The 15,565-nt window shown below is 39.7% G+C and overlaps 1 protein-coding gene across 1 annotated transcript in view; it reads right to left on the bottom strand.

The window, feature by feature from the left end:
• Positions 1-15,565, bottom strand: part of gstcd (glutathione S-transferase, C-terminal domain containing) — a 52,836-nt gene that overhangs the window by 34,983 nt on the left and 2,288 nt on the right. The window contains exons 3-5 of the mRNA XM_082537139.1: positions 14,836-15,285; positions 13,224-13,496; positions 7,496-7,589 (exon numbers count right to left, since the gene is read on the bottom strand). Coding sequence (XP_082393265.1) covers positions 7,496-7,589; positions 13,224-13,496; positions 14,836-15,285 — 817 coding nt within the window. The remainder of the gene's footprint in view (positions 1-7,495; positions 7,590-13,223; positions 13,497-14,835; positions 15,286-15,565) is intronic.

Raw genomic sequence — 15,565 nt, 5'->3', positions numbered from 1 at the left:
CAGTGAAAAATAGCGTTTATAATGGGTTTCAATGGGGCGATTTATGGCTCTAGCGCCTCATGTGGATGGCGGTTTTTAGCTTAGCCACCTTAAGCTAATCGAATAAACGGAGACGGCAATTCTAAAGAAAAAAAAAAGGGTTGGAAGGTTTGGCTATATTCTATTCAACACAGTGAAAATGGCCTAATATTAAAAAACGCTGTGGATGAAAAATGGCTGTAGGTCCTACTGAGGGTTATTAATAACTTTGAGATTCTTAGATTAAACACTTTGGACTCAGGAGGAATATTTGATTTATTACAAGCATTTGGAGAGTTGAAGTTCTGAATGGTGTCAAGATCAGTAAGTTACATTTAGTGCTGGGAAACTGGATGGAGATTTTAATTAGCCTGATATCCAGGGTTAGTTGAAAGAGAAATCTGTATACATGGCAAGTGTCTGAAGGATACATCAACTCAGTAAAATTCCAAATAGATTACCCTTGACATTTGTCTGTCAAAAGCCTAAGGATGCTAAGCACCTTTTGACAACTATCTGACAGCCAGGCAGAAAAAAACACATTTAGCCCCATTCCTTAACTTTCCCTCGTTACTATTACTGAACTCAGACCAAACACTAATGGTTTCCAGAAAAAACAAACTAAACACGGGCAGAGAGTCAACAATGTGATCTTCAGAATAAGCTGATATGTTAATGCACAAATCAACGGTTAAATACATTTGTGTCTGAACCTGATGTAAATCTCTCAGCAGAGCATCATTCAGCCCGATGGCTGGACAGCAAAATAAGTGACTAAAAGTGGAAGTTTGAGTTTGAGCTTTGAACAAGTTTTTTCAACTGTTCCTTTTCCAGGATGGAATGATTTTGAAAACAAAAAAGTATTTTCTCTAATGTTAAGAGGAAGTTCTGCTTGTAGCGTCAAAATTATGCATAAAGGCTCAAACACATATGCATGCATCCCCACTAATTTACTAGCCATCAACAAGCTTCTGGCCAAATTCTGGCCAATTTTAACCACTCATCTTGGCCAGAATTAGTAACCTGGTTTGCATGGACCCAGCACATATTGACAATGATAATTATTTTAAATAACTTACACTGAATATAAGAAGATTCACTTTTCTATAACCTAAAGGAAGAAAAACTGAACTTTCACAGAGATGCAAGATTTCATTTGGAAGATGAAATCATTGTCATACAGTATTTATTTTATTTTTTTTATAGTTTATGATAATCCAAAAGAGTGAAGTTCTACTTTAAGAATTAGTATTATGCCCTCAGGGTATCCAGCCAATATCTGTTGTTTTTTTTAATGAGAAAAAGTCAAGTTCATGAATCTAGACTTCAATCAAATACAGCTAATTATCTTCTAGTAAGTTCATTAATAGTAAAATGACATGCCTGAGGGAAAACGACACCCATGAAAGGCAGCCAAACTGATTTAACAGTGGAACAAATCTGGTATGTGCACATATTACAACCTTAATCCAAGTCACTGGAAAAGCAGAGCAGGAAACAAAAAGAAATTAATCCACCCACATAATAAAATAAATGACACTTGTAATTTGGACATTCCATCTCACATCTTACAGGCAAGTCTTCCAGCTCACAAACACATATGTTAAACATCTGAATTTTACCTGGAAGCTAAACATGACAGATGTTTAAAAGCTCAGTGTGGAGAAAACAAGCAAAGCACTGAAAATTGTGCAAGGGTCACAACTTCTGATGAAGCTAATGTTTCCAGTGGGATTTAAATTAAAAAGAAGAGGGTGATGCAGGAAGATGTCAGTTATGGGAATAGGAAGTTCCAGCTCAGCTGCAAACACCATTTCAAATCGTTTAATGTGTTTAATGTTGCCTCGGAATATTGTGAAACTACTTAACACTGCGTGGATATTATAATACTGAAAAGCCATTACAGATCGACCCTGACAACACCGCATCAGCAGCCCCGCGGGCTGGGAAGTATCACAAGTTCACCACATTAACAAAACTGTTTTTTCCCCCAGTATATCTAAACTAATGGGCAGATTTAGAAGCAAATCAAAACTTTTACATCAAAAAATGAATCAAGTGGCGTATTCGTGACAGAGGCCATTGGTAATCATGAACCTACAGAGAATTAATACAAAGCCTGCAGCTTTCCTTCGAGCTTTAATGACTACTTAGCATTTTTAGCTCACCGATTTGGTTTAACAACCTCAGGTTTACTGTTTTGCTTCAGTCTCTGTGCTCTTTCTGATGCAGCAGCAAAGAGCAACTAGTCAACAATGAGCAACTAGGTGATAACGGAGTATTTATATTAAAAAAAACAATTTTAGATTAAAACCTGGGGTAAAATAAGAGAACCCAGCAGGAAAAAGTGCTACTGTACCACAATGACTGGATTTTTCTTCTTACTTTTTAAAATGTATTTTAGCTATTGCATACACAGCCCTTCAATGGAGAAAGGTCATGAGGCACGTTGTGAGGTTATTGTGTTCTAGTGCAGCACTCAGTTGTTCAAAATATCTGAAACAGCACCTTTAAGTACACACAAGCCAAGTTATTAATGTACAAAACAAAATATTCTACATGATCTGCATCCAGTTAAATTACCCACATAACCAAGTTCCTAATTCCAGTAAAAGCAAATCTCTTCCTCATTTTTTCTATTAATCTATGCGTACTTTTCAAGAAATATACACAGTCAGCTGCGGAGTTTGGGGAATCTCAATCACATCTCTCTTGCAGTAGAAGCAGGGAGCCGGAGACAAATGGAGCCAGCTTTCATTCAAGCAGTTCAACTTCTGCCATGCTGTTGTAACCTACGACAAAAAACAAAGGAACTCGTCTCATCTGCGTGTACCAAAACAACCCCGAAGGATCTAATAGCGCCATGTCTCAAGCATGACAACTTTGCAGTTCTTCACCAGCTCTCCCCTTTAATGGCTCGTTGTCTTGTTCACCCCCTCGTTCCTGCCTTGTTTTCTACTGATAACCCTCGTCTCCCCTCATGCTGTCTCACCCCTATCTCAATCTCCCACTGTCACCCACTCCATCATTCTACCATGCTTTATTTGCACCTCCTCTCCTCCATCTATTAAGTGAAGTGCTGGAGACAAGCCACTGGCTGTTCTAACACAATGGCCCCTCTATTCACATTGCTGTTTATCTGTTTGCAGACAAACCCTGACTAAACGTAGTGAATCAGCGCCTCCATACAAGCAGGACAACTTTGTTGTTCTACATATTATGCACACCTGGGAGCCTGTGTGTACAATTTTTTAATCAATGAATGCAAATAGGTCCGTATATAAAGCAAAACAGTTTATGGAGATGTGCTAGCATGATTATTATTTGACAATTGTTTATTTTTTAGCAGTCAGACGCTTGGAGGTTTTTCCATGTATACTGTAAGACCTAAATTGTACCCGACCTTGGAAATGGATAAAAATAGAAAAAATGGATGAAGGCAAACTCTCATTTATTAATTTCAAATCCATTGCTCTAGAGTACAGAGCAGAAATAACCCCATTTCAAAATTTCATGTTTCAAAGGCTTGTGGGTGTTATATATTAGTTTTGCACACATGGAAATATTTATGCACACGTAAGGGGAAAACACTGAAATTTTCCCTGTAGTACTGTACGTGTGTACATGTGTGGAGCCATTTGTGCGCACAAAAGGAATAGATAGATGGGGAGGCTCATGCGCTGGAGTTCTGTACAAATTGTGTGCCTTTCGTCTCTGCTCCTCTTTAATTACACAGTACAGAATCACAGGGGCTACCTGCATGCAAGCATAATTCTGCAGGAGCAGACATCAAGAGCACCGTTGATCATGCAGAGTGCTGACAAAAGTGGAACAGCTGAAATTTAGTATCTCTACATGATTTTCACTCTTGGTATAGACACCCCGCCTACATCACATAGAGTACTTCAGTTCAGGTATCAGTGGAGTTTTAGGGAAGAGCATTCTAGATGTCACTGAGGTTTAGGCTAGAAATTGATGCTAAAGTTTCACTGTGGAACCACATTAATGAGCTAAAAATCAGTGAGACCCAATATAACCAGTACAGTGCAGTCAAAAGTAAAAGGATAATGACATGAGCTCAGTTTTATTTGGCTCTAATTCAGCACAACAGACCAACAATGAAACATTGACTATGCAGTTAAAGTGCTTCGATAGTCTTCTAATGACGTTTCGTGTGGGTTCAAAAAGGTTTCCTGCTTTTTGTGCCTGCACTTCTGAGTATTGGGACTGTTCCTGCTGCTCTATTCGTTTTGTTGTTTTTTTGCTTTCCCACGCTGCCAAACTCTCCTCACTCTCAGCTTTGTCATTACTCCTCTGATGCAATCATCTTTTTGGCCGTCTTCACCGAGTCAATTGGTCTCATATCCCCTCTTTAAAACTCAACGCTAATTATGTCAGTTTGCCTTCCAAGTCCATCTTTCCTCTTCTGCATCTCCACCTAATCCAGGATGTTCTGAAAACATTGTCCAAAGTTACAATCAGCCATCTGCTAACTCTGCTCCACCCCCAGACATTTTGGCAACTTTGAGACTTCGTTCTGTTTTTTACTTTACTGGAGTCAAACTGCCAAAAATGAGTTCAGTGTGGAACTTCTTTTTATACAATCCCCCAATTTTAGGACAATGGAGCTGAACAAACATACAGACAAGATATCCAAGTTTCCAGGATGACTTTAGTGATGGTGAGATCCCTATAATGTTTTTTTGGTTAATCTGTGCCATGAAAAGAAATTTTGTAAAGATTTATTTAACATACAATGAACTCTTCTAATTTAGGAGATGCCTTGACTTTCCTATACCTCAACCTTGTTTTCTTTAAATAAATATCTCAACACATTTTGAATTATTTCTGATCAAAATTTCTTAACAAACATGAGAAAAACTGTATTTACATTTTTTGCCCATGTGAAGAACATGACAGACTATCTGTGCACTTCAGTCTTAAATCAGTCATCAAACTTGATACAAACACCCAAGTAAATGAAGTCCCATACAATGAGAGCGCCGAATACAAAAAGCTGACCCGCTAACAGAAGTCGGATATTTCCTAAGTCTGGTCTAACCTCCCCTCCCCACTACTCTTCCAACCTTATCTTGATACTACCAAACAGCAACAGATCAATGGACGACACTCGGGTCTACACCTAGATGAAAGCAAAGGTAGTGTGGTGTCTAAATGTGGTAACTAAGCATCAATCATGTAAATTGCATTAAGGAGGGCAAACATCTTCTTGGATTCTAAAACAACAGATAGCCTGCATCAGGAACTCAGTGATCTTAAATCAGGTTTTTAGTAGCAAAGATCCATTGGTTTTAATGCTTGTTGTTTTAATGGCAAGAGCCTCAAACCAACTAAGCCAAGTAAGTAAGTGTCAATAAACAATAATTAGCATCATGACTTTACTTCAATTTTACAATATTTAAAGTACGTAATGAGGAGTTGAGAGACTTTTAAAGTTACATATTCATAATTAAGTATTTATTTCGCTGGCATAATGAGAGAAATAAATGAAAAAAAAAAAAAAAAACATACTACAGTTATTGAAATCTGCTACTGCCCAGCTGCCAGAATTGTGAATATATGTACAGGTCCAGATTGGGTGCTTTTTTATTTTGCTCATTTTTAACCTTTATGTTTTTATAAATCCTACACTGCACATTTGTATACAGCTTCAAATGAAAACAATTTGAAAGTAAAGACCAAATATTAAAACACATTTTTTTAATTTTTTATCTCAAAATTATGACAGATAATAGAAATATGTCAATGTGCTAACAGGCCCTTATTTGGGCAACACATCAATTTAGATGTGTGTCATACTGACTGCCTGGAATATTCACACAAACAGAAAATAACAATGAGCAAATCAAAACACCGTTTGTTATCAAAGTTTCTGTTGAATCAGTAAAAGTAGGAATAAATACATCGGGAAAATACGCTTCAAAGTAGCGCAAGTTAAAAGATGGATCACAGAGCAAAGGCTTCAGGACGCAAAATAAACAAAATCACTCAACAGCTCGTTTATCTGTTTATTTAGCGTGTTTGCTCATTCCCTGCGGGGTTTTTGTTGTATTGTATGGTAATGTATCATTTTGTAAACCTGTTTGGTTTGGATATGGATAAAATCAATTTACTATTCAAGTTGCTTGGAGTGAAAAAAAAAAGCTTAATATCATGGTAATGAAGTGGAAATTTGACCTACACAAAACAAAAGCTGAAAAGAGGTAGAGATCTTAAATTAAGGTGTTTTTTTTTCCTTTTCTCATTTTGTTGGAGGAAATAGGCACTGCATGAACTCCTGCTTGTAACAATTTCCCAAATAAGCAAAAATGAAAGGAAGAAAGAAACGAGTGCGCTACACAATATTAAAGAAAATTGAAATATTTAAACAATCACATGCATGAAGCATGTGCCTTCATCTACCTTCCCCAATTTCTTGTGTCAATAACACTGAAGCGGCAACGTGACCGTATGGCAGCAAGTGCCCTCACCTCACAGCAAGAAGGTCCCACCAAAGCCAGACTGTGGAGTTTACATGTTCTCCCTGTGTCTGTGGGGGTGGTCTCTCCGGGCTCCAGCTTTCTCCCACAGTCTATAAACATGCACGTCTATTCCAAAAATGGCCAAAGATGGGAATGTGAGTGTGAATGGCTGTCTATCTCTCTATGGATGGACGGATTCAAATGTATTGGATTGAGATGGATGGATGGAATAACACTTATATGTTGGGAGTGATGCATGTGCATCATTTAGCGTTGCTAACAACAAAGACATCTTACTAAAAAGAGAAACAATGCAGGTGAGGAAAAGAGGCAAAGAAACAGATTTTTCCCCTCTCTCTGTTGCTCCAATGCCACCTGGGGCAGCAATCAACAAACCTCCCCCATTGTCTATCACAAACTACTCTCACAGCAAGAAGTATCCACTAAGACAAGTGGGACACTGTACAAGTTGTCTTTGAACCTTTTTAGGTGTTTTTATTGTTTTTGACTCTTGTTCTACCACAGACCTATTTCACACTTTCACCCTACAACATCAGCAGGATAGCACATGTAGATTAAAAATCATTAGGGGACCCTCAAGGGGAACCGCATCCACCTGCAGATTAACATAAAATGTGTTAGCATTAGGTGCAGCTATAAATCACCAACAGCCACAGTAGTACCGAAAGGTATAATGCAAATATTTATTCATGTTCCTCGCTCCATATATAGTAACATTTGTGTTTTTTGAAGTCAACCCAGAAATAAGGTGGGAGAAAGAGGCTGTGGAGTGTTGCAGAGGCATACAGGCTTACAAAACATGAGGGAAGTAAAAATAGTGAAAGGAGGACAAAGAGAGATGAAGACATCAAATAAATACAAGAAAATAAAAATAAAACAAACCAAAGGGGCAATGATAAAAGTGCAAGGGCAGGAGGGCAAAAATAAAATGGAGCCAGCAAAGAGCACAGCCTCGAGGCAAGATTAGAGTTTACCTTCAGTAGGGTTGATCGCTCCTGGTAAGCTTTCCCATGGGAGGGTCCAGGAAGGGCAAGGATGAGGAGTGAAGACTGCCTCGATGCCATTTTCCTTAGGGAAGAACACACACATGAAAACACACACACACACAAATATACAAATACAAGTTACTATAGAAACCTACAGCCTTTGTTGTAATCGAGTGACTTATTTTGTACAAGCCCTCTGCTACCTTGCACACAATACAACTCTTATTAAATTTTCAAGACAGAACATTGCTTCACCAGTACAGAACATACTCCAGCACATCTAGTACAATTAACTACAATAGCAAGAGAACCAGGGAAACCATGGTAAACTTTTTTTTAGTTCTCTCCATGATGACAGCAGGGCTAACTATGTATTTAACTAGCTTTGCTAAAGTTTGTCTAGATAGATGCAATATTTGTTGCTAGAAGGCAGCGCTATTTAGAAGCTCCTGATGAGGCTGTGTTCTCAGTTCTCCTTTCCTGCCGTGTTTCTCACCACAGCGTCTGGGGTAGCAACAGCTCATTTGCTACAGACTCTGAAATTGACTGAAACCGCAGGTATACAGGCATGGTAGAATGAGCGATCTGAATGGTGTTTTAAAATGAAACGTGAAAGGCATATTCTCAATCATGCAATAGCCTCTATTGGTAAAGCCTTAATTTTTCAGCAAGACAATGATCCCGAACTCACTGTCAATGCAGTAAAAGCACATGTGGATACAAAAAAATGAAAAATGAAACTCTATCAATCATGGATTGGCTTCCTCAGAGCTGTGTTAGATCATTTTGACAGAAAAGAACAAAAGGCAGCCAAGATCCAAAGAAATTTGGGTCATATTAAATAAAATATTTTATGCAACCAGGTAGAGCAGGGCGATATGGCCAAAAATATTTATCACGATATATATTTGAAAATTTGCAATAACGATATAACTGACGATATAATTGATGCGTGACAAAATACAACTCCACAACATTACTAGCGCAAAAAGACAACCTATCATTTATTTTCACTTAAACAAGAAGCTGGTTTTTATGTACATTAAAGCTTTATAAAAATGTAACAGTGCAAATGCAAATTCCTTGCTGAAAGTTTAACCAAAAGGCATTTCCAGTAGAAATAGGCTGACATATACTGAGCATAACCATGTATAATATCCACTGAAGTTAAAAAGAGGTGCTTTGCAACATTAAACTGCAGTGTGCAGTACGTATTTTTCGGACCATAAGGTGCACGGGATTATAAGGCACATTAGCAGTCAGATAAATCAAACTTTATTAAACTCATTCTTCTTGCTTCCTCCACTTCTGTACCATTGATTCATTAATGTTGAATTCTCTGGCAGCGGCTCTATTCCCATGTTGCTGCAGTATATTAATGACTAACCTCGTATTGTGGATGGATTATCTCAGTTGTTCTCCTGACTGAAGATTGGTCCTTTTACAGCATCCTGCCATGCGATTGCATTTGTCTCTAACCATGAAGAACCTTCACGTTAACTTTTATAAGTGGAAAAGTGTTAGTGTTCGTCCTCCAGCTTCACTGTTTATGTTATGCTAACATAGCTGTGTCGCTAGCGATCACGTAGCACATGATTATATACCAGCTAGCCCAACTTCAGTAACCCTACAAACGTCACTGCTGTTTAGTTTCCTGTCTTCATTTATGTTGGAAGTGATAGCAGAGCTGTACGTTTGATTTTTTTCAGAAATCTCTCAGTCAGAACATGCTATATCATGCTTAGGTAACTAGCGAAACTAGCGAGCTAACTTCCGCTAGCTTCCTGCTAGCTTCTAACTCCGTTAAATGTAATACATTTTGTTTTCATGGATGCCTGGAAGTTAAACTTCATAGTTACACCTGGTAAAGCAGCAACGCTGATCGTTTTTATTAAAGATGAAAGAATTTAGACAGTTTTAAACTCTCAGTGATGCTGCAGTTTTCGTTTGACCTGAAGCATACGGAGTTTAGGACCCAGATTACTCCCAGATTTAAGGGCATCTTAGTCCGACGGCCGCTTGCATGTTCTGCAAAAAAATGTGCTTTGTCGTGTATCTGACAGACAAACACCAAACCAGTTCCACATCACTGAAGTTGCACCATTTTTACAAACCAATTCTGGATCATCTGTTTCACTCAACAATCAGCCATGTGCGTATGAAAACAAAGGCACTGCGCATGCGTGTTTTACTCATATTCTATCGCGATATTTCATTTTCCTATCGTTGCCTAACATTATACCGGTATTACCGTGAACGGTATAATATGGCCCAGCCCTACAACCAGGACAGCGTAGATGGAAACACTCATGCAGAGGTTTCACCGAATTCAGAAATCAGTGGACGACATCACAGTAGCTATGTCCATCTTTTGTACTGTCTGTATTTACATAGACGTTTGCACTTGTTTCAGTAAATCCCTGGAGCTGTTTCCCATATAAAGAGGAAAAAAGCTCATCTTACTATAATATGACACCCTTTTAATAGAAGGTCTAACATGGAACATTAAATATGTGCAACATAGGGCTGCACGATTTTGCATAAAATGAGAATCACGATTTTTTGGCTTAGAATTGAGATCACGATTCTCTCACGATTTTCTTTTCCAGTATAAATATTTATTTCGCTTATTAACTGCACATCAACTTCGTAACAGTTGAGACTGAACATAAAAACAATAAATAAACATAAAAACAACAAATGTCTCACATTTTGTCGTTGCCGCAAAATATTGTACTGCTTGTAATTCCGTCTCCACCGTTGCTCAACACTGCGTGTATAGAGCAGGTAGTGCAACAATAGAAAAATAGTTGCGGGAGGGCACTGTATAGCATTTCTCTAGGGTGTTGATCATTTTCCTAAATCCCTCGTTTTGCACAGTGTTGATGGGAGCCATATCTTTGGTCAGGTGATAAGTGATAGCCTCTGTAATTTCTTTGCCTGCGGGAGTTCGACGGGTATAGGGAAGCGCTGTAGGTTCCTGTTATTAATGTTTGGGTGGTTGACCGGGACGGATTTTCTCCTGTCACTTTCTCGTCATCCCTGACGTGCTCTCCGTTGTTTTTCCCCTGCTAATTTTAGCATCACACGGCACAGCTTCTGTATCACGTGGTATAAGGCTCCGCCCTTGTCATTTGTTGAGCAGGAAGAGTGAGCGCTTGTTTTCATGCAGATTACGTCCCGGATCAAAATGCGGTACAATCGTCGTCGTCTTTTTCTTTTTCTTTTCTTTTAAATCGTTGTCACTTGGAAATGAGATCGCACATAAGTATGAATCGAGATCGCGATTTTCTAACGATTAATCGTGCAGCCCTAGTGCAACACTATGGTCACCGTCTGTTACATTTAAATGTGTTTCATGAATAAAGACTTGACTATCATGTACAATGACATCAGAAAAATACATACACTGTGAGGTGCATCACTATGATGCAATAAAAGCACTGCAATTAAGACTATATTACTAAAAACCCTTAGTTCTGTTGACACTAACTGATCTGTGTGTTATACACTGGGGTTGAACAATGTCTCGCTGCCATATTAAAATATTCTAATATTTTGTTTTATTCATCTTTATATAAACACATACTACTATATAATACAAACCAATCAAAGTCTACAACACTGCAAACCTCAAGCTCAAAAAGTCTGTGCCAAAACCAATTATATTCACTCTCCACAGTAACACAAACTTGTAGTGCAAATGCTGATAAGGTCATTTTTGGTCACTGGGTAAATATGTTTGAGGTACCTCAAAGTACACTAAGGAAACATGCACCTTAAAGCTTTAATAATTTTGAATATGAAAAGGTGATTCTGTTTAAAGCTCTATTTCTTCTATTAAATCATATTCTTAAGTTTGATAGTTCACCTGCAACAAGGATGTCTGGTCAAACTTTAAACCCAAATGACAAATAATAGGTAATAATACAAGACTGCGTTATTATCCTGCCATAATGCTCGTTGATTTCAGTGAGGAGTTTTTCATGGGAACACACACAGACTGTCTTCAATCGCTGTTTCTGGAACAACAGCTCCCCTATGAACCCAATTCATCAGACATAAAATCAAAGACTTAACTTCCTTCCTGCAAACCCAGTAATTCTCCTTTTAAAAAAAACTCTATTTTTGATATCCAAGTTGTGTTAGCTTTTGTTAGGCAGTGATAATACCGGGTCTTAATTTCTGGTGTCGGGATGCCTGCTTGTTTACCATAGATACAGATCACAGGCTGGGGCTCCACAGATCACTGCATGGGGAGCTTGAACAGTATGCATGAGTGTGTGTTAACTGGAGTGATAAAGGGGCAGAGTTTATGAGCCATTTGTAATGTGAATGGTGTTGCGAGATGAGCCCACTGCCTCTGGTTAGCCGCCGTGAAGGATCGACTGTCACCATGTGAGACGGCAGACTGTGTGTTTATACCTTGGTGGGACACACACAGAGGACATATATGCGCACACAGACGCAAACAGACAGGCACATTACCCAGCGCAACAGCTGCACTGCAGACATGATGATGGCGACATGTAGCCATCCTTGTAATCCCTCTAGGCAGAGAATGGTGGCCATTGTGTGTTTGTCTGTGTGTGTTCACGCATTCCTCTCGGTTTTAATGTCGGATTTTAACCTGCCAGCAAAACTGTCATTTACACACATGTGGGCCTGACTAAATTTCATCCGGCAACACAGCACATCTAAAAGACACATCCCATCCTGACCACCCAGCTCACTCACCCTCATCAGAATTTTCCAAACCTCTTGTTTTTTTTTCTCCTCGCCTCGCTCACATTGTTATAGAAATGTAGCCAGCAGGAAATCACAGAAATATCTTTCCTAAGAGAGCAGAGCAAAAAAAGCCAAGTAAACAGTCTGAGGGCTCAGTGGCGAGAGGTTAGTCAGGGTTGAGGAGACAGTCTCCTTTAAAACAGCTGGGCCTGCTTATCTCCTGCTGTTGCAGAGGTAATATATGGAGCAAAGAAATCTATAAACGTGTGCGAATGAGCAAGTCTCTCGACAATCCTTCCTAAGGGACCTGCATTGGGTCGTGTATCTTGCCTGTGCACATGTAGATTTTTAGCCATAACTATAAACTAAGTAAAGCTATAACATTTTTGTTTTGGACCAGATTCACTGTTTTTATTGCACCTGAAGTGAAGATAAGCTGAATGTGCACTGTCTGCACTCCTGCAAGTGGTAACAGGATCCACTGAGAATACTGAAATGTGCATTTAAAAAAAGCACCCCAGGCAAATACAGTGTTTTTTCTCATAAACAGATTGTTAGTCTTAAAAAAAAAAAGCTTCTTTTTTTGTAATGTCTACAAGAGCAAAATAATATGCATCGATAACAGCTTTGAATTCCTTTCTTTTTTTTTAAGACCACTTAAAATGTTAATTTTATGAGTGAAAGCAATCACTGTTAAATATCTGGCAGAAAAACTAAATATCCAACAATTACAAAAGTCTGCCAGAAACCGAAACATTAACTCAGAGCTACACTCTTGAAGGCGCAATCAACAGAAAATGGAGGCATGAAATTACAGGGATAATACTTAACAACCACTCTGGAGGCTGCGAATCTGTGCTGTTAGGGGACAATGGGAGGCAGATCCCTTGATATTACGTCAGGATGGAAGTGTTGGAACAAAACATGTTTGGTTAACATATAGCTGCAAAGCATGCTGGGGATTAAGTAAAGGAAAGTAATCATTTACTTTGAGTTTAGTCATTGTGGGCCTTGGGCCGCCGACAAAAGGAACCTCTGGGGCCATCTCCCGGCCTTCTTCCTCTTCCACCGGTAGACTGGTTGGGTTGTCCTCTGCTGAGAGAATTGGGAGTCCAGACGTGGGAGCCTGGGGTATGGACAGAAGTAGCCCACAAGCCTTGGCTGCCCGAAGCACCCCCGGTACCTCCTGGACACGGCCGTACCAGCGCAGTAGGTGGGGGAGATGATGTAGAGTGGCGGCAGCGCGTGCTTGGAGGGAACACTATTAAAGACCAAGAAAAGGATGAAAGGATGAAAGAGAAAGAGGAAAACAACAAGGAAATATTGATTAAGTGACTCGACTGACATGTTACTGCCAGCGGAGCGAGATGCCACGTTCCACCAGAATTCACACATCACGCTGGTGAACACTTGTGCGACAGACTGGCAAAAAAAAAAAAATCTAAACAGAGCTGGCAGGAGGAGAGGGTGAAGAAACAAACAGAGACATGATCTGAGACGAAGCATAAGGGCACAGAGTGTGTGTGTTTGTGTGTGTTTGGACACAGAGTGGTGCACGGAGGCAGAAGGGGCACTCCGCAGCACGACAAGAGGGTGGAGTGGAAAGGATTCACTGTGGCTGCATGTGTTGTGGACAGTGATGGCCGTTAAGAGGAGACACGCTAGGCTGAGTGTGAAACTGGAAACCACTGGGGCACAGCTGACTACTAAAAGCCTCATTGTGAGAACTTCAGTTCTTTCCCACAGTCGAGGAGTAGCTGGAGACAGCTGAAAGGTGAAATGAGACCCACTCCACTGCCAGACAATGCAGCATTCCTGATCAATAACAGCATAAGCCTGAACTTTACAGCTCTCGGTTCGCCGCTGCAGTTGCTACCAAATTCATCACAAACAATGAGGCGTAATGAATATTCAGTGAGCACTTGAGCTTCTAAATTCTTCAAAGATTTTCAAGTTAGGAGTTTGTTTTTTTAGGTCAACATAACAACCTGCCAACTCTGTCAGCTGTTCCCAAAGTAAAGTCAGTAAAATGTATTTCAACCTGCTGCATTTGAATAAAAACCCTCCCCGTACAGTGTTATCAGCCTTTGCCAGGTGGCTCCAGACCACCTTTGAGAGCAAAAACTGTGCCAAGTCTGATGCAGCGAGTCTTCTTAACCCAAGTTTCTGCCTGGCTGGATTTAAAAAAGGGAACTGGGTGTACTACCTGTTCACCCTGACCAGAGTGTCAAAACCACACATCATGCATAATTTGACAAGTCATCATAATAAAAGTATTAAAGAGCCAGCAAATTCATGTAACTGCACGCTCCGGTCTGCATGAAAGCATTCAGTCTGACATCAGCGCCACTTTTGTATCCACTGAGACAAAGCCTTTCCTATCAGCACTTGACTGTTTGTGTAACAGGTGTATTATTGAAAGAGCATTTGTAAAGAAAGTGTGTCAGTGAAATAAAAGCGACAGGCTTAAACTGACAAAAAAGGGCTAATAAAATTAATTGTGCTTTGATGTGTATGTGCCATTCTTAATTAGACAGTAACAATCAGAATGAGGTTGTTGACACCACTCAAAAATTCATTACATGTCAAAAAGCCCTTACCAGATACTGATAGATGCACGGGAGCAGCACCACATCAGTCAGAGTGAAGTACAGTCCCTCGGCAAACACATGCTCCAACGGAGGCAAATCTGCTGTCTTCACTTTCCTGATCTCAGAGTTCTCTCTGGTGGCTAAAGCTGGTACTGAATCCACAGACAGTTTGGCCAAAGCTGCTCTAAGCTCAAGTCCATCACAGGCCTGAGACGACTGTCCAAGCCCGGACTCGGAGTCCAGGTTCTCTTGGCTTTCAGCAGACTCTTCACGTCTCTGCTCCTGGAGTTTCCGCCTTCGTATTTTGTCATCGTTGTGGACTCTGACAGGCTCCGCGAGCCTTCGCTCAAGAGTGAGAATGGAGAGGGGCACCTGTTGATCATCATTTGCAGGATTCTGGAGATGTTCTTCAACAGCAGAGGGGATTTCAATTTCACACAATCTAGTCCACCGGCTCACCTAAGAGTGAGGAAAACATGGTGTTTGAGGTCTGTCCGTAAATGCACTCAAAATAAAAAGGCTGAAATACAAGTCCTTATCATAGCACTGTGCACAACTTGTGCAGTTGTCAGATATTTATTTGTAATTAAAAACACAAAAAACATAACTTTGCTACATATTTCCAAAACAAAAAAAGGAGAAAAAAAGTTTTGGTGTCAGAATTTGTTTTTTTTCCAGTTTTTGACTTTTTGGCAGTTCCTTTTGTCGTTGTTCCCTTTTGGATTGAAGAGTGAAAGGA

The sequence above is a fragment of the Aulonocara stuartgranti genome (assembly GCF_965226115.1).
Source record: "Aulonocara stuartgranti genome assembly, chromosome: 6".
Classification (NCBI taxonomy): Eukaryota; Metazoa; Chordata; class Actinopteri; order Cichliformes; family Cichlidae; genus Aulonocara; species Aulonocara stuartgranti.
Note: the sequence above shows the minus strand (reverse complement) of the source record. Positions and strands in the feature narration are given on the sequence as shown.